Source organism: Manacus candei, unplaced genomic scaffold (assembly GCF_025592945.1).
Source record: "Manacus candei isolate 608988 ecotype Guabito, Panama unplaced genomic scaffold, ASM2559294v1 h1tg000095l, whole genome shotgun sequence".
In the NCBI taxonomy this organism is placed as follows: domain Eukaryota; kingdom Metazoa; phylum Chordata; class Aves; order Passeriformes; family Pipridae; genus Manacus; species Manacus candei.
In genome coordinates this window covers 3,996,136-4,021,421 of record NW_026138143.1, presented here as the reverse complement: position 1 = coordinate 4,021,421, position 25,286 = coordinate 3,996,136, and the positions used below count along the sequence as shown (strand labels likewise).

General features: G+C 38.8%; 1 protein-coding gene across 2 annotated transcripts in view; it reads right to left on the bottom strand.

Annotated features, from left to right (window-relative positions):
• The window catches only part of ELMO1 (engulfment and cell motility 1), a 316,630-nt gene that overhangs the window by 185,164 nt on the left and 106,180 nt on the right, over positions 1–25,286 (bottom strand). Inside the window, exons 9-14 of one of the 2 annotated variants that reach the window (XM_051768541.1) lie at positions 20,509–20,608; positions 11,717–11,868; positions 10,759–10,837; positions 7,009–7,059; positions 5,512–5,634; positions 4,024–4,155 (exon numbers count right to left, since the gene is read on the bottom strand). In XM_051768541.1, the coding sequence (XP_051624501.1) occupies positions 4,024–4,155; positions 5,512–5,634; positions 7,009–7,059; positions 10,759–10,837; positions 11,717–11,868; positions 20,509–20,608 (637 nt within the window). Of the gene's footprint in view, positions 1–4,023; positions 4,156–5,511; positions 5,635–7,008; positions 7,060–10,758; positions 10,838–11,716; positions 11,869–14,542; positions 14,559–20,508; positions 20,609–25,286 lie in introns of those variants that run through there. The other variant, XM_051768542.1, reaches the window with a different exon arrangement.

The window sequence follows — 25,286 nt, the reverse complement described above, 5'->3', positions numbered from 1 at the left end:
TTTAGTTGTATTTATTAGTATTTTAATAAATGTCCTCAAGACTGTCTCCTCTGAAATTCTCTTTGCTCATAATAAACAGTTTATCACAACCATCTGGAGAGGTCTTGTGGTTGCTTTAAAACTGAATGGATGTCTTTAACTATGAAGTTTTACAAATTATATTGTAAACTTCTGAAACCATGTCTGGACTTTGTCTCTTGTGGACATTTTATTTGTAGTGGGGCAAGACTTTTTGATGTGGCTGAGAAAAATAAATAAGATTCTTGCATTTCCCATACAGAAAGAGAACAAGCAGTTCAGGAACAACTTAATGGCTAGACATAGTTTTACTCTCTCCTTTGGAATGAATGTTTAATCAGTTCAAGAAATTAGCTTCCTGACCATCAGTACCAGTGGAATGAAGACAGCATTCAAAGTCAGCCTCCTATTTGGCGAGTTTCTTGTGCCACACAGCCAAAACAGGGGGAAGAGAAACCTCCCACTATTCAGATTATAGATCAATTTGCTAATGCAACCCTTTACCTGCAACTTATGAAAGCACTGAGGAAACTTTAATGAAAATAAGTAGATGGGGTGAAGGCAGCCAAGAATCCGGTAAGAGCACTGCCCATGCAAGAGGTTGGGGATAACCAGTCAGATTTCACAACAGATCCTGCTTCCTTCCCCAGCCCTGTGAGGACAGTCATATTCCTCTTCAGCTGAGAAAAAAGCGTACAAGCAGCGTCACCTGGACTCTTAGCTCAAGGTAAAACTTCTGTACAAGAGCAGAATAACTCTTCTTGCAGTTCACCATTGACATTTTTATTATTTGTACATTGCCTCATCACACTGTCAGTAGGATAACCTACCTCCCATTAGGATTCTTGTTATAGTGTTCCTTTCACAGCTTACTTTCACATATTTCTTCTTATCTCCCATTATGCCTCCCCGCATTTTCTTCATTGCTTTAATCCCAGTTCCATTCCCTCCTAAACTTTGCTCCCTATTCCCTTGTGAAAGTCTATCATAATTAAATAGTAAACAGTGCTGCAGTTACCCTTGACAACTGCCAGAGTGTTTTCAGTAGTCTTCCCAATGAACAGCCCAAATGAGAGGAATGAAGATAATGAATGAGTCTCTGCTGCGCAGGCAGCGCAAGAGAGTTCCTGTAAACTCAGACAAGACTAACACATTTTGATTCACACCAAGTATTTTCCTAACAACCTTATCAACTAAAACATGTTGTTGTGAATAATCTCAGCTCTGAAGAATCAAAGTATGTCCTGTGAGATAAACAAAATCATTGGAATAACTAGTGCCAGACTTCAAAACTAGTGATACTTAGTCCTTGTTAAGAAGCAGAAAAAACAGAATTGAAATTCATATCTGTGTGTGAGTACTAGTTCAAATTCTGTTAGGTATTCTGTTATACACTCAGTTTTCTAGCTCCAGTTTTAAGAAAGCAAGATCAGATTTTCAGAGGAGCTGAGTTTTCAGTATCTCATAAAGCTAGAGTGAGCAGTAGATATCTGAAAGTGATCAGCCTGAAGTAGAGAACAATTGTTTTAAACTTCTCTCCTTGATTCTTCCATATGCCACAATCTCTGTACGTACAACTCCACGATGACTTCAGCATACCCCATTATTCCCTCTGTGTTTGTCACTATTTCCTTTTTTGCCACCAGCTACTTTTCCTTCTCCTATGACAGTGGTCCCCACCTCTGTTCTCATCTACCCCAAGCTGGGGGCTCTATAGCTAGTCCATCTGTCTCTAAACTGCATTTTCTTTTAGCTTTAGCCTTGAGGGTAGAAAGTCCTCTGCTCATCTCCCCATACGAATTGACAGACTCAGAAGCTGGGATAGCAATGGTCTTCTATCACATAGGAACTGAGAATAGATTAATAGATAACAAAAAAACACCCCCATACTGAACTTCAAAAGCTTCTCAAAGCACTAGTTTTATGATGATGCTTACAGCCCCAAAATGCCAAGATCTTCCCTTCCCATTTATTTACTTATGACCCCTTACAGATACAACAGCACTGATCCAGCAGGAATTTTTCCTCACTCATCAGTCATGAAAACAACTATCAGAACCCAGAAAGCCTCTACCCAGTTCCCTTATGGTTTTGGGAGAACTGAGCCCTACACCACAGAGCTGAGCAGAGCACTGAAACTGCACAGTGAATTTCAGCTTGCACCAACAGTGTTGAAAACTGCAGCAACTGTACTATATTCACTGAACATTTGCCAGGCCAACAGCACAGTAACAAATCACATAAGCTATGAAGCATACCATTTTACCCAAGGAGAAAGAAAACTGCATACTAACCTAGAGCAAACAATAAATCAAGATACTGATTGCAGTGTACATATGCATGCTCTGTTTCCAGAGGGGGGAAATACACATTATTTATCAATATATATAGTATGCAACAGTTTAGCCGGATTGTGCTTTGCTCCCCAACACAGTTTCAGGCAAGACTGGAACTCCAATTCATCTGATCAAGTCCGGGTAAGAGATTCTGCATCCTCTATTCAGAGGTGGAAGGACTTCAAGCAAACAAAACACAAGGTCCTACCACTGAGATCTATCTCAGATTTATTGTGTTCATCAATCCGTATCATTATTAACAGACTACGATGACTTTACAGGGCTGAAACAGATCCATTAGTCAATGCTTGTTCATCAAAGATATCATTAAAAGTTAGATTTTAGTTATGACATGTCATTCAAAACTACATGCTTCAATCTCAGGTAGTTATTTCTTGCAACTAGAATTAGAGTTGTTCAGGTTGGAAAAGACCTCTAAGATCATTGAGTCCATCTGTGCCATGATCACCCCTAAAATACATCCCTAAGTGCCATATCTATGTGTCTTTTAAACACCTTCAGGGCTGGTGATTCAAGCACTTCCCTGGGCAGCCTTTTCCAATGTTTGACAAGCCCTTCCGTGAAGAAATTTTATGTAATATCTAATCTGAGCCTCTCTTGTCGTGTTGCTTGTTACTTGAGAGAAGAGACTGACCCCCCACCTTGCCACCACCTCCCTTCAGGTGCCTGTGGAGAGAGATAAGGTCTCCTCTGAGTCTCCATTTCTCCAAGCTAAACAACAACAGCTCCCTCAGACGCTTTTCACCAGATTTGTGATCCAGACCCTTCACCAGCTTCATTGCCCTTCTCTGGACTTGCTCTGGCACCAGAATACCTTTCTTATAGTGAGGGGCCCACAACCAAACACAGGATTTGAGGTGTGGCCTCACCAGTGCAGGGGGACAATCATTGCCCTGGTCCTACTAGGCACACTGTTTCTGGTACAAGCCAGGATGCCACTGGCCTTCTTGGCCACCTTGGCACACGGCTGGCTCGTATTGAGCCAGCTGTTGACCAACACCACTGGGTTCTTTTCCTCTGAGCAGCTTTCCAGACACTCTTCCCCAAGCCTGGAGTGTGTCATGGGGTTGCAAGACCCAGTACTTCACCTTGTTTAACCTCCTACAGTTGGTCTCAGTTATCTTCCACACACTTCAGGAACCTCCTAACACTATTTCCTCTCCACTGTATCATATTTCCAGCTGACAGCTGGTAAGTTTAAAGTCCCCCATGAGAACAAGGATTAGAGATCCCAAGACTTCTCCCAGATGCTTATGGAATATTTTGTCTGCCTCTTCATCCTGGTTGGTGGTCTGTAACAGACTCCCACCATGACATCTGCCTCGCTGGCCTTCCCCCTGGTCCTGACTCATAAACAGTCAACCCTTCCATCACCATCATTAAGATCTAGGCAGTCAAAACATTTCATAACATAAAGGACTATCCCACTGCTTCTCCTTCCTCGCCTATCCTTTCTAAAAAGTTTATAGTCACTCATTGCAGCACCCTAGCTTCTGCTAAAACTGTAAATTGGGATTTCTGGGGATGGGAGGAAAGTTATTCCCTTTTAGGAAATAGCAGACCAAGTAAGAGAAGTGACTGATTAAAATATGTACTATAATGGATGCCCTCACCCACTTTCAGTGGACCACCACAAAAAAATACTCACAATAAATCCAAGTTTTTTATAGTCTCGAGTATACATAGACTTGCGTTTCTCCATACTGCCACTACTGTTGTTAGGTTCAGACTCTGCATCAAATGCAATTCTTCGGAGTTCAAATATGATATCCCGTTGAGCCTATGTGAAAACAAGGTTAAAAAAAATTGGTTAAATAACTTAACTTTCAATTTAATAAATAATACCACAAAAGGTGTTTCAAAACACTGTATTCCCTCCAATGCCCAACCTTTCTGTGTCTAAGTTCCCTACTTTGTACTTGGAGGGACAGTCAGTAAGAATGACCTTGTGGTTCCCATTTTCAAAAGTCATCACATTCAGGAGATTCACATGAAGGTGCCCAAGTGTTGACTTTAAGAAGCAGGACCCACGTCATCAAAGTCTAACTACACAATTTTAACCACAGAAGCCAAGAGATTACACAAATTTCAAATTAAGCTGGTAATGAAGCTGGTACTTAAATACTTTCCTGGATGAAATCAAAATGACTCAGCACTCCAAATTCGTTTTTGTAACTGTCCATTTTCTGCTACCACAGAAATCAGCAAGAGAGGAATTACTACACTTACACATCGCTACAAATGTCTCAAGACAGTGATAACCACCCTATCATAATACTAACAACACTGTGTTAGTGACTCTCTATGGAGATATGTGCTAGTTGACTGCATGTACATTCCCAAGGGTCAAACTTCCCTGCCTCAAACTTAAGAAACAGGAAGGATAGAAACCTACAGCATGATGTTACTTATGGTAAAACTATCTAGCTGTCCCACCTTCTCTTCTCCAAATTATCAGCAAGTCTAAACATAACTTCCTCTTAAAAATGAAATCAGGTTCCTCCTTGTCCAGAGCCTAAAAAAGGCCACAAAAAATAAACAAACAAAACAAATCTTCCATATGGCTCATTGACCATATATTTAAACCTCTTGAATCTCTTAGGGGATTAAGTGTCTCTTTTTGCACAGTGAACTATATTAAAGCCAGTGTTTGGACACAGAAGCAATAAACTAATGAACAACTACCATATAGGTTCCCAGTATGAAAAACAGGGTTTATTGTTACACAAAATTAACTTCAAATCTAGCATGCCAGATAGTTTTCATTTAAACATTCAATTTAGCTCTACAGAAGTACTTTTAGGAAGGACCATACATCTCTGTTGCTTCTGAGAAGCACACAAAGGAAACATGCTGGATTGGAGCTCAGTTTCTGCTCAGGAAGACACAAAATTCAGTTCATGGAGCTATGTGCTAAGGAGAATGGCCTGGCCATTTTGTTCTCCTTTTTCACAATGAATGCAATAGCCAGTACATCTTATCACAACCAAAAAACATCACCCAACTTCACAGAGAGAGAAAATTAATGACTTATGTAAGTGTTCCTAGAAGTGTTTTTTCCTTCATAAAGAGCTTTAGGTACATCACTGAACAGTTGTCTGCTTCCTGCTAAGACTAGATCATGCCAGATGCTTGCCTGATCTTGTGGATCCATTTTTGTCATCATTCTGTCTTCCAGAAGATTAAAGGTAAGTACTTGCAGAACATAAAGCTGGTGTGCCATTTCATTATTGATGGCCCTCTGTGCCCTGATAACATGCTGCAAAGAAAGAGAGACTTTGGTGAATATCATCTCATAAGAAAAGTGCATTAGGTGCAGTCAGGTATTTCCATTTTTCTCAGTATGTGTTTCCTATGCAATAGTGTATATATGCTCCAGAAAAGGAAAAAAAAACAACAATAAAACACAAAAAAACCCCACAGACAATCAAACCAGGACTAGCACTACTGATTTACACACTGTATAAGCAACTTTTAGGGACAGGACTTTACACTAGGTAGGGCCTGTGCATATACTGAGAAGTGGCTTTAAAAAAAACAGTGCTGAGAAGTCACTTCAAAGAAAAATTAATTCCATACCAAGAGCGTTAGAGCTCTGTATTTTTAATTATTTTTTTTTAAAAGAGAGTATATTAAGAATATATTTAATAGAGTAGCTGTCTGAGTAGAAAAGTATTCAGGCTCCAAAGACAGACAGAGAATACAGTGATTTAACAGGGCTCAACAGGGAGTCAACATCACACTACAATCCTGCTTCTACCAGACTACTCCATTCAGTATGAGGAAAATTGCTTAGAAATATATTAGCATACAATGCCCCACAGGTGCAGAATTATCCCCTTCAGAAGGTAAACACAAAACTGATGGACAATTTAAAAATCCCTGGTGTGCCAAAAACACCACGTTGTTCTAAATGGGAAACAGACCCAGGTCACTAAATACAGCAAAGTACATAAGGAAAGAGTCATCAAGGAGGAGATGGATACATCAACATATATTGTACAGTTCCAGAGAACAAAGGAATCTGTCTGCCAAAAGGCACTGGAGCATTTTATGACAATAAATAAACACCTAAGAATATTATCCATGTGATTATTATAAATTCCCTACAAGCTCAAACAGTGTAAAACCATTCCTTCTGAAATAAATTCTGAGGGGTTTGTACACATCACTGAAATTATGACAGTGAATGAGAAGGTGCGAGGGGTTGTTTGTTGTTTGGTTTGTTGTACACCAAGAAAGCACACTTTCCTTTGTTCCCTTGAAGATGTAATCTACTCTAAGGGTCAAAGGCAAAATCCCTCTGATTTTCCATGATAGCAGGTGCTGGTCTTCTATATTATATTCATTAACTCTACTTCATGCTTCTTTTGTGTAAGCCATGACAAATTGTGTGCAACTTTATATCGAGACAGAATAATCAACAGAACCAAAAAATACCAAGGTGTTCAGTATTATATTTTCATGAAGAAACCACAATTTATTTTAAGGGGAAAAGAACTTTTCTAAAAAGCAGTTTCGGACCCACTCAACAACCAAACCGCTATCTTCTGTGCTACAGCTATGAACAACAAAACTTGAGTCACCTCTTCTCTCTTCTAGCGAACAGTAACTTTGAAAACTGTATACTTACAGTTAAGATGATGGAACGAAGCTGCTTTTGTGCCAAAATATTTGCCATTTCCTGATTTAGTAAAAAAAAGAAAAAAAAAATTAGCCAGAAGCAGGTGTTTTAGTGTCATACCTAGAAGAATACACTGACTTGCAAAGGTCTTATGTTTCTGTAGTGTTATTTATAAATGACAGTCATTTGTCATCAGCTAAATGACTGTATGCCTTTTTTGGGGTATCATAAACTCAGATTACCCTACCATGAGAAAAGGGGCAAAAAAAGGTTAAAATTATGACACAAGCTGAGGACTTTGATGATTCAAAACCAGCAGCGAAAGACTTCAGAAGAGACCTCTGTGAGTTCAACAGAGTATTTACACCCTTGTTCAAGCACAATCTTTCCCCACAAACAATACAGAAGAAAGCATGGACTGGAAGTCAGCCAGGATTTTAAAACAAGATGTCAATCAACATGCTTATTTAAAATAATATTTTGGCTGTTTAAAAGTTAAGTGCTCTAACTTTCACTCAATAAATCAGCCTACAACTCAGTACTGTTTCATTATAACAAAGAATACTTTTCCCCTGTATTTTAGAAGCAATGTTGACATTGGTCCATGTTCCACAATTGCAATTTTGCTTTAAATTAACTTCTCTTTCTAGACCTGTTTGAAATCAATGCTTACACATGCTTAAGGAAACTCTTAGGATGCACTGTGATTCTGTGCAGTTGGCACCATATAAAAAATATTGTTCATATTCAGGAGAAATAAATTTAAAAAAAGATCCTGTTGAACTTTGTGAGAGCTGAAGAGTAATATAGAGTACATACTGGTTACTTTTATATAACAAAAAAGAGACTAGAAAATTGGAAAACTAAGGTTGTTACATAAAACACACAAAGAACTGGATTGCTGAAACAGGGCTGCAGAAACAGTGTAAATAAAGCAAGTGTTAGGGTGAGAACCTGCTTGCAAAAAGAAAATAATTCAAGGTGTGAAACCAGAGGCAGTCATGGGTGTTGAGCTGTTTTCTTTGTAACAGACAAAGGGTGCTTGCAACAGAACATGGGTGCGATAAAGAAGAAAGAAGGGACAAAAGGGAAACTCAGCTTTAGATTTTAAGCTAAGAAGGTTTCAATTGCATGTAACAGCAAAGGAATGGATGACACAGATGGTTCTTTTGGAAATGCACAACTGGGCTGCAGGGGGAGTGCCAGACACATAATATACTTTGTGTTACGTGGAACGGACTGGCTGGTTTTGTCACACTATATACCCACTGCCAAAAAAGATGAACAGGTAAAGAATAGGAGACAGTCTTTTCTGCATTCAAGACAAAAAAAAAAGGGGGGGGAATTCTTTTATTTTACTTTTTTGGAGAGGATTATCAAATTGTCACTTCTTTCTTATACCTATAATTTAAAAAGGGGGGGGAATTCTTTTATTTTACTTTTTTGGAGAGGATTATCAAATTGTCACTTCTTTCTTATACCTATAATTTAAAAAGCTGTTATTGAGATATTGTTTTTTGTCACTGGACTAAAAACTGATAGGAACAACAAGCATTCACAAAACCAATTACTGCATCATAATCAACTTTGTCTCCAAAAAGGCTATACAGTCATTAGCAGCTAATGAGCTGCCTCTCCTAATATAAGTATTGTACTGAGAGATGAGAAGAATTATCTGACAACATTTGCCATCTCGTTTTCCATAGCAAAATGTCTCTGCAGAAATACAGAGAATTGCCAAAAAAGTGTTTCAAACATACATAGTATCATTTCAATGCTCAAACTCTCATCTCTTTTCGACAGACCTTTTTTGTAGGTTTGTTTTTTTTTTTAAATAACCTAGGTTTTTCTAGATTATTGGTCCTTGACAGTGGCAGAAGAAGCAAAGCAACCAGGAAGTCTCCATTAAAAAAAAAAGAACAAAAACCCCAACCTTGGACCTCTTGGCTTTCTGCATTACGGAAAGAGTAAGAGGAAAATAAAAAAAAAAAAATTTTAAAAAAAAAAAAAAGAGGAAAGAATTCATATAGCAGTGCCAATTTAAATCTTTTCCTTAATTGCAGTGCAGTCATCCACATCATGCCAGTCCCCGTAAGACAGCAGCAGAGAGGGTGCCAAGGCTTCTGGAGTCATAAGAGTTTTGGTGCGGTTTCTTTCTTCTAACCATATTAGTGGTGAGTACTGAACCTTATCTGATGATGGGCACTTGAAAGTTAATTATGTGAGTCTGCATCAAGTCAGTACATTGTCTTAGAAAGACAGAATTCAGTAAACTCCATCAGTTAACGCTATCTTGAAGCCAATGGACACCTACCTTCTTCATTATATGGTTTACTAATTAACCACAAGACAGATACAAAAAGAAACCTAATAGATTCTGACTAATTATTATAAGTCATTAAAGGCTGAAGAAAATTTTCTGCAAGTGTCAGAGCTATCAGCCTTCGAGCCAAACCAGATCATTATCTTCTGATGATCATAAACTCTGTGACCAACAATTTTGTGTCACAGCAGCAGGTATTAAAGGTGAAGTCTGCCTGGCTTACTGCCAGCCTCACTAGATGGTTACACTGTTGGTGAAAATACAGTTGGCAATGCAGGGCAACACCCTGTGGTACTGTCATTCAAGGAACACATGCCCACTGACTAATATTAAAGTCTTATCTACATCTGACATGGTCTCTCAACTTCAAATATGACCAAAGCATACTTTTCACAGAAACATAAGCAGCAGCAACTATTTACAAATGTAAAAAGCAAAATATTTGGTTTTCTTACAAGCATCTATCATAGATTTATGCCAAAATTGAAAGAAAGGTTTTACTCCCATTTTTGTTTATTAGGTGTCTTCTTCCCTTAACCACTGAAGGCTGTACTGGAGAAAAAAGGGAAAAAAGCAGGAGGGGAAGCACCTTCCTTTTTTTTTTTCTTTTTCTAATTAAACCATGGGTTTACTTTCCCCTTTCACGATGTTAAAAATATTTTTAAAGAAAAAAAAAAGAAAAAAACTCATAAGGGCTTTGATGTTTGCTTAAGCAGGCTCCAGCATTCAAAAATGTAAATAAATCTCAGGAAAGTCCTTGTCAGAACTGATCAGCAACTCTCGATGAACTTTTTCTAGGCAGTAACAGTATGTCACCACAAGAATTATCATCGCTGTTCCACTGGTGACAAAAATGCTAAATAAATAAATGACTAAATCTGTTTTGACACAGGCTAACAACTTTATAAACATGGATAAAACTTCACCATTTCATAACACTTCACATTCCATCCTCATTTAACAGCAACTAGCAATCTTTCCTTTTGAGACTTCTGATATCTGGCACTAAAGCTAAGTTAAAATAGCACACTGTAAACGTCCTGAAATGCTTACACGGCAAAATATTTCCATTTTCAAAAGAAACACACTTTTAAATAAAAAATCTGGGGGAAAAACATTCTACCAAAAAATAGCCTGGTTTTACAAGCTGTGCTGGCAAAGAGTTCAGTACAATAAATACTAGTCAGCCACAGTCAACACAGTTCAAATGAGGTTACAGGGAACTACAAAAGCATGGAAGAATGCTTAATCCCTAATAATACTGGTGCAAGATGGAGGTAGCCCCATTAAAATGAATGATATACCAGCGTGAAATAACTGATCAAGTTTCAGTCTGAATTAACTGCAAGAAAAATGTGACTAAGACAATTGTAGGTATGAATATGAAACATTTATTTTCCTACAGATACATAAGTACACAAAACCCAACAACTTACCTGCCTCTTGTCATCTGGTGCTTTAAGGAAGAGTGCATTTATTACCGCAATGGTATACGTCTGGATCTCTTGGTCTGTCCTGTTTGGAACAACGTTATAAACATGAGAGAAGAGCATGAATGCACGTGAACTGTAGAAATTGATCTTCCAGCTGCAGGTAGAATTGGAGAGACTGTTTGCACTTCATGTTAACCATGCAAGTTAGGTAATCAAAGTTGGTCGTGACCAGGATGTCTGCATTACTGAGAGAGACAAGATGCACCAGAGGGACTCAGAATTCAAGGAAGATGGAATGAACCACCCTGTTGAACTGCCATTGACCCTCCACTGATCATAGTAGGAGACCAACAATCACCTTCTGCCAGATGCACAACATCTAGAGGCAGGAAGAGGACTCTTCCCTTAAAGGGTTCCAGAGATGAACCTGCTGATACTAAAAGCTTTTCAGGGGAGTTAAAAATGTCCCAGCTAGGAGATGAGCCCAACTATACACCATGCACAGTACATTACCCTATGCTACAAGAGGCAGTTTCCATCCATTTAACCACTGCACATTACTATATAAGAAAAAGCCTCTCCCTTTTCCAATACACCTTCAGCAAAAGTTGAGCAACTTTTGTCTTACACACTTCCCAGAGGCTGACAAGCAAAACAACCCCATCTGCATGCTGATGGCATTAAAAGCATTTTATTACTGTAGGGTGCTCTTCTCTTCATTCCCTACTTCCAACTACACATGCAGCTCACTGAAAAAAAATTTTTAAATGCCCAAAAATAGCCCCTAATGACCAAGAAACTCCAGAAAGCTGGCTACCAGTTATCCAGTCACTTGTAGTGGACACAGGAATCATAAAAGAGGTTGTCAGTCTTTACACCGCTGTTTTTTCCAAATGCTGTGCTCATTTTGGGGAAAAAAAAAAATAATCCACCACATCAAGTGGCAACTGAATACACTCACCCCTGCAGATGTGGGATTAGCTGCCCAATTGTGATCTCCTGCGCTACCTTCTGGTACAGGTCATGGCTATTGAGCACCATCGATTCCAGGATTGCTAGAGATCGTTGCAAGATAGAGATGTCTGAGGCAAATTTGTTCACATAGCTTGCTATCTGCAAATACAACCATTTAGAGAATTTACATCTTGTCATGAAAACAGGGGAAGATAAGAAAAAACTGTGGACATGGCTCAGAAAGGCATTAGAAAAAAAGTACTCTTATCCACACATCAGCAAACACCTGAAAACAGTCAACCAGGCACTGCATATACCATCAAAGGACAGACTGGCACAGGTTCTTCAGCTGGCACAAATCACCATAGATTTATGCCAATATTCATATCACTGAAGTGTATGCTTTATCATTACATTATGAACATGGTAAATCAACAGTAAAGAAATAGAACAATTATATTTTTTGTGTGGAAAACTTTGTAAAGGACAAGGAGACTACCTCTCATTCTCTCGAGCAGAAACCTGTGCAGCTAGTTTTGTCTAAACAAATATCTACGCTTAAGGCAAATGTTTCAAAAGAGAAATTTAGATCTAGCTTTCTGGCAAAACACACTCTAGATAAACATGTCCTTTTTTTCCCCTTGCTGTTACCAACAATGCTGAAAGCTCTTTCCAGGTTACAAATTAAAACTCTGTTGGTGATCATTTATCAGGACAACCAGTTTCATGACTCTGTCTAGAGTCCAGCCTTGCATTAATAACCTTAACTTTTACTGCAAGCTGCCACAAAAAATGGCACATTAATTAAAACCAAGTATGACCTCTGCTATTTTGCATGCTGCACACTCATCTGCAGAGCCAACACAGTTGTGCAGTAAGACGTGGCAACACGTGTTCTTCCGTATGCTGCTCAGTCCATGTACCCGGCTTCCTGGGAAGAAACCTGCCTTGTACTGATGCAGGAAGCAAGAATTGCCTGGGTTTTCTTTGAATGCACTGATACCAGCACTGTCAAGATGAAAGGTACCCAAGAAAGCACAGACAGACAGAAGAAATGTAGTGTGACCACAGTTATTTGCTCTTTACAGCCAAATAACAGCCTACAGTGGCTCTATCTCAAGTTTGATACATTTCTTCCAGAAAATACAGAGCACACTCATGCTACAGTACTCATGCTACAAGCCACTAATGTGGTTCTACTGTTTCCAATTCTGGATGCTTACTCAGATCTAGGCATTGTTTTCCTTTAGGAGAAAGAAAGACATGCTCTACGCTTGGAAAAGCTATCTTGTAAAATTCACAGTTAAATGTTTACACATGGACAATGCTGATGGCATTAAGCATTTTATTACCGTAAGGCGCTCTTCATTCATTCATTCATTTGTTCATTCATTGTTTTGCACTTTTGACATTTTAAATAGTACTGAAGGAGCAAAACACCCTTTCTGCAACTTTGGAGACAACAAGGAAAGAGGGACAGATTTTTCGTCTTCTAATCAGTTACAGCACTGCTATTTGTCCTGCTATTTAGTTTGTGTTACCACAACAGGAACACTCTACCCCAAATGTAGCTCAGTTCAGAGAATATACACTGAATTTCTTTTCTGTAAGAACCAACCTATACATGCATGGAGAACAGGAGGAAAGAAGCAACTCAGCTAGCCTTTTCCTACTCTGGCCTTCGAGTATCTGCTGCCATCAAATCCTAAGCCCAAGTAATATTTACATTATGATATGAAGCACAATGAGCTGTTTAGAGTAACAAGCTGTATCTCAGAAGCACTGTACTACCCTACCTCTCTTAATGGTAATCCAGATGTGTTTTGATGCATTGCAGCCAGAGCTGCCAGATGTTCACAAGGCCTACGATAGGGACAGTGTATGCACAGAGCAACTCTGCACTGCTCACACATTAAACCAAAAGCACCCTAGATGCCTCAGTTATCACCATCCACGAATCAGTCGTGCAGCAGGAATACAATATGTCCAGGCTGTGTTCCAACTTGCCAGACTTTTGTCACCTCTTTAGAAGCCCTGACATATATGAATTATTCTTGGTGCAGCAGCTCCTTCAAGTGTCAGTGTTAACGCTTCACTGGGATATAACATATTCATATGAGGTGCTGCAGAAATGTAACAGTACAGATAACTGGAACCTCAGTCTAAGCAAGGCTGCCTTAGCCTTATTTATCCTTCTGACCTTGCATCATAATCTCTTTTACTCATAAACACTAACCCAAGGTATGAAGCTGCTTTGTGTGTTTAAAAAAGACGTATCACACTGAACATAGATGCAAAACATCTGCTAGGTAACTTTCATGTCAAGCTATATATATTCATAACCACCTTGGTGAAGCATGAAGTCTGGCTAGAAATAATACGCTTGTCTACCTTGAAAAATAAGGCATGCAAGTTCCAGAGGGAGTAAAATTACATCAAAAAGAAATTCTATTACTACACTTGAAGTTCTGGATGTAGGAAAAAAAGACACCCTTCTTGAGAAGAGACAGGAATGAACAGGAGTTCAAATTTGTGCTATTTGCTGCTTTCTGCTTATTGACCACTCCACACAGAGAGGGCTTTCAACATTCAAAAATAACTGTCATTCTCTCATTAAGGATAAAACTATTTCTTCACCAAAATACCTGTAACCTTGATAACTGCATAGTCCTATTGGAACATATATAGCCACATACAAAGGAAGTGTCTGGGTGCTTAACTTCCTACCAATTTCAAGGGAACTTAGGAATCAGAATCCCTTTACACATTCAACTCCAATGATCTGATTAAATAGGAGCTCAACATGTAAATTGAGGGTAGACGAGAAACTTACAGCAAACTAAACTGCATCGTCTGAGTTCTCTTCCTGGTTCAGCATCACTTAAAGCACAGGAGAGTATTCAAAAGTTAAAAAAAAATAAAAAATAAATAATAAGAAGAAAATAAAAGAAACATGCCAGGAATAAAAACCACATAGGGAAAGAACAGTGAAGGAAACAGATCTGATTTTCATTATGTATGTTCATTAGTTATTTGCCTGGACTATTTTGTTGTTGGAAATGTACAGAAAAATCTGTCTAAGTTTTGTTCTCTGTTAAGTTCCAATGCATAGTAAAATTTTAAGAGGTGTTTATCATTTTAAAGTAAGGCACTAGAGTTGCACTTGACTACAGAAAAAACAACTGACAGCTACAACACACAAAAATACTTTCCCAGCCACCACCCCATTTTCCTGCACAATATACTTTAGAAGGCAGCGTAAAAATCCATCATTGCTAAGACTCTTCATCACACACTTATGAAACAGCTATTATATAAATAATTTTAAGAGGGTTTTTTTTAACTATCTCAACCAATACTACAAACTTTATTTCTCCTCTTGTTGGAACTAAAAATGCGGGTAACAAATTTGTATAGTGTATTTTTGTCATGATTTAGGAATGGTATTCCCCAGTGTAATGTCCCCACTGAAACACCTCAAACCATGCACCACTTGCTCACTCCCCCTTCCCATTCCCACTGAGGTGGGCTGGAGAGGAGAATTGGAGACATAAAAGTTGAACATCATGGGGTGAGATAAGAACATTTTACTGGAAACAGCAAGGAAATAAAAAGAACAGTAACAGCAACAATGTTAATCACAGAGGGTACAAAACAGGCGAACAATTCACACATGAATGCTCACCATGAGGAAACTGGCAACAAGTGAGCTGTCTCCACGCTATCCTGACCTGGAAAGGACCCCTTGCCCCATCCCAGGCAATGATGTGAGGTGGTACAGGACAATCTCTCAGTCCAGCCATACCCACTCCTAGCTACTGTTAAAATTAACTGTCCTAGCCAGAACCAGGACATTATCCACCCGTCATTCTATATCATTTATGTCATGTCCAAATCCTACACCTTCCAAATATATACATATATACATATAGTTATAGATATTATATATGTTTATAAATACCTATGGGGTTTGTATATTTATAAATATAAGTTTATATATTTATGCATAAATGTTTATATAGTTATACCTCTATTATAAGTATTTATATATACAGACACATGCATGGGTGTTATTTCCATAGTCAATGACCATTCCTCCAAGATGTCTGTTGAGTTCATTTAGTCCACGACTGTGCATTCTATCAATCCCGGATGTTTTCCAGGGCAGGAGGGCTGGTGTGCTGTCAGCTGGTTGCAGGTTGCATCAGGAGCTCATGACTGGTGTACCTGGGGCAGTCCGTACTCATTGTCCATGGTAGTGGCATACAACAGTAGTGTCATTCAACAACCAATATTATATAATTCAACATTACAGACTATTCTCACATAGAGAATCAATGGAAACAGATTCTGCCCCTACATATCTTGATGGCATCAGGATATATTTTGCACCAGTGCCTTATACTCTTTTGGGTCTGTGTGGCATTTCCTCTCTAACTTGCTTGAGTCTTTCAGATCTGTCCCTTATCTTGGACAGTCTTTCCACAGCAGAGTCCCAGGTCAGTAGGGAGGAAAAGAGATGATCTTTCATACTGCTGGAGTCATCTACTCACCTGAAGCACTGTTTGTTCCCCTTTCACTGACATCAATGCCAATGAGCTGGTGTACAGTGATGGCACACTCCATACAAACTTCTGTCACATGGATTGTGTACACTGGATCTCATCTGGATCTACAGGGGACTGTTCATTATTTGAATCTTTATAGTCTACCTCCAGCACGGCTAATTCTCTCAGGTAGTGGACACCTTTCTCCATTGTGTGCCACCTGCTTGGGTACACTACTAGATCATCCTTGAGAGATTACCTTTCCCTCACGCTTGACAGGAGTCACCTGTCTGAGAGTTTCTGTCCTCTTCCCAGTCCTTCTGAGAGGCTGAGAGTTTCCATCCTCTTCCTGGTCCCCTTGTCAATGCCCACATCCTGGGACAGGAATTCCAGTTGCTTGGCTTTACTACCATCTAGTTTCATATCACGGGCAGCAATATCCCAGCATTGGAGTAGTCAGGTCAGTAGGGGCTCACCCAACTTTTCACATATCTCACAGCTCACTTGAGGACAGGGACCAGGTGATTATCTCTGGCCCTGCCTCTCCCTCCTGTTCTGAGGGACCTGCTCCCTCCTTATCCCTCACTATGCAAACTGATTTGGTCTTGGATTTCTTCTTCTGTATAGGGGCGACTGCTACCAGCATGGACTGTTCCTCTGGTTCAACAGCAGTTTGAGTGGCCACCATGCCTACTTTGCTTTCCTCCTCTTCCCCCTGAGGGTGCTGTCTAGTACTGAGCAGCATCCAGTAAACAATAGCCAGGGCCCAGCACACTGCATAACTTCTCGCCTCACTGGAACTGCCACAGCATTTTTCATTCAAATGTTCTGCCACTTTTTCAAGGTCCTATAGTTGTTCGGGGTGAACTTCCAAACCATTGGAGCAGAATAGTCTTCAAAAACTGGGCCATTTTCTCCCACATTCTATGACACTCATGACTCTCCATCTGGGCAGTAGATCTCTGTAAGATCCTCGTTAAAATCTATTTTGTAACTCAAAACATAGTGTGGATCGTATTGAGGAGACATGACAGACTTAGCAACAATAGCATGCTCTCCGTAACATCCACAGGTAATTCAAAATTCTCAAAAGCTGTTGTAACAGGCCAGAAGGAGGAAAAATGGGTGAAAAGCTGGAAAAGATCTTCCTTCCCGGTTCTCCCTACAGGTTGAGTACAATTATTAATGGCCTCATAGAGGTAGCGCCCAAGGTAAGGGTAGCAGAGCAACACTGAACACACATCCAAAATGACCCTCATTGCCCTTGATTTTATCATATCGTTAGCTGTTAACACACAGTACAGCAAAAAAAGAAATCCTGATCCCCCTCCCTGCTCTGAAAAAGAGCACCCGGATGGACAAATAGTGCATATATCGAAATACATACAGGGTTAGATACCTCAACCACATGAACAGATCAAGCGACATTGTGACCAGTGCCTCTGGACCTCATACAACAAATGCTTAGACCAAATTTGTTTCCATTCCACTCTAGTCAGATCTGTTGTTATCTCAACCCTTTGTGCCTCATATTGGGCACCAAATAAGTTTTACAAATGGCATTCCCTAATTTAGTGCTCCCACTGAGACTCTCCAAACCACACTGCTGCTCACTCACTCCCCCATCCTCCTTCTTCTCCCCCCTGTGGTAGCGGGCTGGAGAGGAGAATTGGAGGCACAAAAGGTAAGTGTCACGAGCTAAGAACAATTTACTGGAAACAGCAAGGAAATAAGAAAAAGAATAGTAACAGCAACAATATTAATAAAAGGGGGTACAAGAGAGGCAAATGATTCACATGCAAATGCTCACCACCCGGAAACAGGCAATACACGAACTGCCTCTACATCACCCTGACCCAGAAAATGACATGAGGTGGCACAGAATAACCTTCGGGTCCTAGCCATGTCCCCTTCTGGCTACTGCAAAAATTAATCCTGTCCTTGCTGGAACCAGGACAATTTTGATATCCAATTACCACGACTTTTTCTAAGAACTGGGAATCCAAATCCTTTAGGTAACTGTGGAAGCTGAAAATTATATTGTCACAAGCAAGAAAAAGGTCTTGAGAGAATCTTGCACATCATAAGGAAGTTTTTTCAAATGATGCTGTATTCCCTCAAGGTAAGTAACAAAGCTCTCCTTGAAAGCATCAATTCTTATTTGCAGGAGTTGGAATAGCATTCTTTATGTACTCAAAAGGTGGGAGCAAGTCTGCATCCAACACCAAAGAGTTAGGCATTAGAAGCAGTCAAGGGTTCCCCTTGAGGTCTCCTCCAGCTTCAAGGTTCTTAGGTTAAAAAAACCATTCAAGAAAAAAGTTCAGGCTAATTCCACCCCATTCCAATTTAGCTTTCATTTAACATGAAAGGTAGCTTCAAAGGGCAGAAGTCCTTAGTTTGAAGTTCCCCCTCAGCTAGCAGAAACTTATCAGCTCCCTTATCCATCCTGTCAACCACTTGAGCAAGCCCATCAAGAACCTCAAGTGGCCTGTCAAAAGTGAGAAGTAAGTGAGAATGAAGCTGTAGATTGCCACCAGAGAGACACAGGCCAAAGGTGATTCGTTAGGTTTGCCCTTTGCCCACACTGCCCCATTAAGGGCTCTGCTGTTCTGGCTCCCAGCTGCATGCAGGTCAGGACACACCTGTGCCTCTTTCCTCTATTTCTGTCATTCTTTTTCCTTGTGTTTCTCTTCTAACTTTTCTATTCTTCTCCTTGGTCCCTTTCTTGCTCACCAGTTTCGCTTTTGGTTTTACTTGCCAGTTTTGGTTTTCATTGGTACTTTGAGAAAATACTTTTGTTTGTGTCTTTTATTTTGTTTTTTTTTTAAATTGGGTCATTGTCCAAGGAAACCTATGGAAGTGCCAAACAGAAGAGATGAGCCATTAACAGGGGTGAACACAACACTTTCTTCTGCTGTTAAAATACAATCCACAGAGCAAAAGATGTTGGTAAAGTTAGACAAAGACAACAATTTTAAGTCACTAAGGAAGTAAATTGATTTAAACTAATTTTTGCAAGTTTCTTCATATGCTCCTTAGCAGGCTGCCTTAGCAAATAAGACATTCTGGGCTTGACTTTGTATCACTTGCACTCAGTTAAAAAACAGTTGTAGAATTTTCTTTGCCACAAAAAGATAACAATAATTATCACCATCATAATCTATCTAGACTGCAAGATTGGAGAAAAAACAAACAAACAAACAAACAAAAAACCCAATGCCAGTCCAAAAACCAATTATACTATTTTTTCTTATAATAGCATCCAGTATTTTTAATGACCAAAACTGAGCTTTAGTATCAAATGTATCTAATGCTCTTTACATAGTTCATTCTTCTTTCACTTTTGGTAACAAAAGTAAATTTGATCGTTCCTTTGGTGGTAACAATTTTCTAACCAAATTTTCTAACCACTCTGCTAAAGTGAAGATATCTTTCCCACATATTATATTAATTCCATTACTGCTTCTGATATTATTTTAGTGAAGTAACTGATATCTTTTGAACCTGTACAAACGTATTTTAACTCATAATAAGTTCTGAGTTCAATCTGTTTTGAAAATGCTTTGTAAAGAAGCATGATGTGGTTTTGGGGTTTTTTTCCACAGTAAATTAAAAGGGTTAAATCAGTAACAAAACCTTTTTTCTGAAGTCTGTTAAATTTCTTTACCTAAAGAGCACTACCATGTTTCTGCTGCTTTTGTGCATCTCCTACATATAAGAAAAGAAAGATATGTTGCAAATGGTGGAAAGATCTGCTTCAAACCCACATAACTCAACTGCAAGATTCAGGGGTCCAGGGCACAACTTGATAAACTTAGCAGATATCATCTTAATTTCAAATTGTAAACTAACTCGTTTCTGTTCTTCACATACCCCCAGAGGAAAGATTTCAGAGTTGGTATTTTTATCCTAGAAACAAGGCATTATTCATATTAGTTTACATTAAATCAAAATACTAATTTTTTCTTTAATTGCATGGTATCTGCACAGGGAGGTCACATATCTGAGCAAGCAATTTCTTGTGTAATAAGCCTAATACTGTTTTGATCTCAATTCTCTCCAATTGATTTCCACAGAAGCTGGGCCACATTCTGCAGCTACAAACATTTATAGTTTGAAATAGCACTTTAATCCCATTTTCATGTACCTTTTTGTGGAAAAAAAAAAAAAAGAAGAAAAGAAAAACCCAAACCACAACTCACCTCAGAAACTTAAACTGATATAGAACAGATAGCATTGATTACAAATTTACCTTTTTAATGAATGCCACAGAGAATGTATCCCACGATACAATCCCATGATCCATCAGCTCAACAAATGCAGTCAGTGTAAAGGACAACATATCTCCAAAGCTGCAAGAGACAGGAGTCATGACAACATTTACCAGTAATGCAGCAGGGCAATGACTGAGGGAATAAAGCAGCAGGAAGCTTTCAGAAAGGCAGGAAAATGAAGCCAATTACGGACTAAGAGGTAGCAGAAGAGCAAGAGAGGCCGTGCAACAGACAGTCTTAAAAGCAATTTAACATGGACAAGAATAGTCACCTGGAAGAAAGCAATTTTGTAAGGGAACTAATCCCCAGGAGAACACTGCATGCAAGATTCAAAAAAAATCAGACAGTCCAAATTAAACTTTTCTTATAAATTCAGAGATTTAGATCTAATAGAAGAAAAGAAGTAAACTTTTCCCTTAGCACTTATGAAATCCTCCTAATTGAAGGCAATATAGAGGTGCCATGTTTTGGTACCTCTGTGGCAAGTAGATTGGCAGAAAGTTAGAGCATTTTTTATTCCTCCTCTCACAAGGAAGCAAATATATTTTAAACATGCACCAGAAGAGATTATATATCTTAAACAGCAATTTTTCTGACCATTAATGCCTTGATTTCTTTCTTTAAACATGAAGATGCATCTCCTTTTCTTTATCTATGTGCAACCACATCAAGTGAATTGCAAAGCTCCTATAGTTTATCCAGGTATGCACCTAAATTGTTTAGGGTTTGCAGGCCACCACTCTGCATTTTACCCCAGCAAATTTAAGATTCAATGCACCTTTGTATGAACTCAAGGAAATTAAAAATGGGTTTAAACTCAACATAGATAATATGCTCTAACCTGACTAGCTACACAGGAATTTCTTATGTTAAAAAACAGCTTTTAAAGATTAGCTTCATTTCTATGTGTAGTCAGGGTACTGAAGAGTCAGCAGCCACCATGATTTCAATGAAGCCCTTCAGTGAGTTAACTACTCAATACAAACAGCAGCTCACAAAGCCTGAAAGGGAGCGGAGTATTACCTTTCAGGGCATGCAAACTGCCTTCAAGGTACTACTCTGCCACTAAGCCATTAACAAGTAAAAGCATAAAATCAAACAGCATGAATAGTCCCAGTGATTTTAATGCAACAGATAACCTAATGAAAAGACAAAACAAAAAAAAACCCCTCCTTCAGATTGGAACTGCGAAGCTCAGTATGTTGAAAACCTGAGTCAGGTACTAAAGCCATAGTTAATCAATGTAATTGGTGTTCCTTACTCTGTGATTTGCTATCCTACTATCCTGCATAAACCCAACACCAATAATTGAACATCCACTCAGTACAGAGGAATACGGCAGAAAAACCAGTTTTAATGTAGCAACTCTAATAGCTGGATTTGATTTAATCTGGCATTTAGAGATTCTTGATGGTGAGATGCAGCTTTTAGTGGCCCCTTCATTTAAGAAAGGAGCTCTTGTTCATCACATCTCCCAAGATGCCCTCCACTGAAAAAAACCTTGCCATTCTTGACATTTTGTGAGTAAACCCCCCCAAAAAAACCAAAACACCTTTCCCTTCCACAGTAAGTAAGGGTATACACAATGGCTTTGATTATTTATGACAAAATGAAAAAACTGCATCGAAGAGTAAACGTGAAAAATAGTGTCTCTAAAACAATCTGTTGTAATTCCACAAGGAATACTTTGTTCAGAAAAGAAATTATCTGTAAGTTTTTGGGTTTGTTTTGGGGAGTAAGGGGTTTTATTTGTTTCTTTATTTTGCTTTTTTTTTAATATTGCAAATCATTTAAGAATTACATTAGATTAAAAATGTTATCATTAGCATTTCAAATAACCAAGGGTTTAATAACAGAGATGACAATAAGACTCTGCAGGAAATTTAATCAGCTCCAGTCCTGTCATGTTCCCCAATCCATTCCTTTTGCATAAAGTGGTTATTTATGAACTCACAAATAAAACAGCACTCTTAGGAAAGGCTTCCTTCTAAAAGCTTGCACCAAATTCTAATGCATCTTCATGACAGAATACTTCCACAAATACATGGAATGTTGATATTATAAGAATATAGAGTAAATTAAATTCAAATAAAAAATTTTAAAAATTAAAAAGATAGGCCAAATAGGTTGAAAAGATTAAAATATCTCTCCCAGCATTAAACTAAGCAGATCATTTCTCTCTGCTGAAGTTTGTCATATATTGTTTTAAAATTTAGTCAGTTAACCTGTATTTAGTACATGAATGCTCTTCTATAAACTAATTGTACATGAAAGCTAATCTCCATCAACAATAAATATAGTTGAGAGGGATGACTTAAACTACATTAAACCTGTGCATGGATATTCATCTTCAGAAACAGCAGTGGCTGGAATGGAAGGGAATTAAACTAACCTGGATTCAACAGTCTCATTCAGTCTTCTCATCAAAACTACTGATCAAACCTGTCTGATTAATACTGATTAATTCAGGCTCCTCCACAACTTTGGAGGGAGAACTGGGTTAATGGAGATGGCAATACTGGTTTTAATGTATAAACCTGGTTTGAGCAGACCTGACAATGACACAATCGTTTGGGATCCAGAAGGTGAAAGTACTTTTCAACTTAAAATGATCAGACACCCCACCAGGTGTCATTCCAGTGACTGGGCCCCAAATAATTAAGGAGTGAAGAGGTGAAACACCGGGACTAATCAAGCAGCAAGAAATACTCCAGGTCTATGTATTATGCAGCACCACACATACATACTATACACTTTTAAAATATATAGCTATACCCTGTGTATATACCTGCACACACATGTATATTCTAAGTGGTATGGCAAAAGTCAAAAGCCAGGCTTAAAGGATAAGCATTAAGAATAGCACAGCTAAAGATGAAAGCAATTTCAGGGTGACTAGAGCAAGATAAGGATTAAAGCATCTGGAGGGGGAAGTGAGGGGTATTGATTCGTTGTTAAGTGGTAAAACACAAGCAGATAGGTAGAAATAGACTTTCAAGCAATTCATTTCAAAACACACACTCACAGACGCACTCATACTATTAAGAGCAGCAGACAGCATAGATGCTAGAAATTTCAAGGGAATCAAAGCCTGCTCATAAAAGTAGTAATCTTGGAAAAAACATGGTAGGAGCTGTTTAACTCAAAGTCTCAGTAAGTAGTTTAGCCATACGAAAAGTCGGAAAAATAACGGCACTTCCTTCTTCATAAAATCTTTTCAGACTAATCCACAGCACAAGGCACAACAGTTCTGTAAATATCAAACCCTTGCTGCTCTGGTAAAATGACTTAATAGTTTGAAGATAATTCCTGATGAAGGTGTTTTTTAATGCTTGTCACAGCAGCAAAGGGGAAAAACAATCACAAAGATGCACTGTGTAATTGCAATTTCGTATCTCACTAACACTGACATCTTAATGATCTGTGCTCTCAGGCAAGAGAGCCCTCCTGAATGCTGTTCAGGGCTCTGGCTTTTAGGTGAGGACACCTCAGACTGGGACAGCTGATGAAGTTTCACCATTCTTTGCTAACTCCCCACTTCTTACCACCGTTGTAGCTGGTCATGAAGCATCTCTTCACCCACAGCAGCTCTTGGCAAAAGACTCTTAAGCAGCAGAAAGCTGTGGTTTGGAATGCCATCAGCTGTCCCAGCATGAGCCATTCCAGTGTGGATGGATGGCCATGCTCTGACGCACAGCCTGTGGCACCTCAACCTCTCTGACAAACCTGACTGAAGAGTAAGTCAACAATTGCACTTTATGTCTGGAGGCTTTAGAGAAATATCAGGTCAAAGCTTGTTAATTTACATTCCTAAGAATTCTCTGCATTCTTACCTTAGGACTCTGGGCAGGAAAAAAAAAAAAAACAACAAAAACCTCCACATATTTTCGTACTAGTTTTTCTTTCCTAAAAATAAAAATGACAGGAATGTACATGTGACCGTGATTACTACACCTGTCTCTCACATGCCTTTCTAGTATCATTTCCATGTGCTAAACCATCTTTTTATCCGGTGTGCTTATTTTGAAAGATGCCTAGAGCAATTTGGATTTCTTATCAAAATAAATTAATGGCACTTTAGCACCCAAATCCCCTAGGTGTTTTTTTTTTAAAAAAAAAATCTCAATCCATACTTTACACACATACCAAAATGAAGATTTTATTGCTATTATGGAGGGGGAAATATTCAGCTGTTCAAATTATTATGTAAATCAAGACAATTAGTCAGGCTTAACTGTCATCAGGTAAAATAAACAAACAAAAAAGGTATACAAGCTTTTAGCAAGCTAGATGGAGTGTCTCATGTTTTACATGAAAAGAGTTGCATAGTAGAACCTGGAAATTAACTGTTGCCTGTCTGTCACAACCAGAATACAGTAAACAGCCCATTAAGATAAGAAGCCAAAGACTATACAACTTTAGGCAAACCACTTTTTATGGGCAAAACAGAATCAAAGCTGAGCTTAATTGTGCAAAGGGAAGGCAGCAAAGAAAAATCTTTAACGGGGCAGGAGGTAACAAGAGAGTAGCAGCCTACTACTGAATGCAGGAGTTAAGGTAGCAGTAACTTTCAGTCCCTTATCTGTGCTCGCAGCCTAATACTGGGCAGCTGAAAAGCCTGACATCATTGAGGTCAACATCAAAGAGCAGGAACAGCTTTTTAAATTGGAGCTGTCAAGGATAAATGACCATGAATAAAGTTAAAGAGGGGAGCAGAATATATCTAATCATCACAAGACAAGGGCTCTGGAAAAGC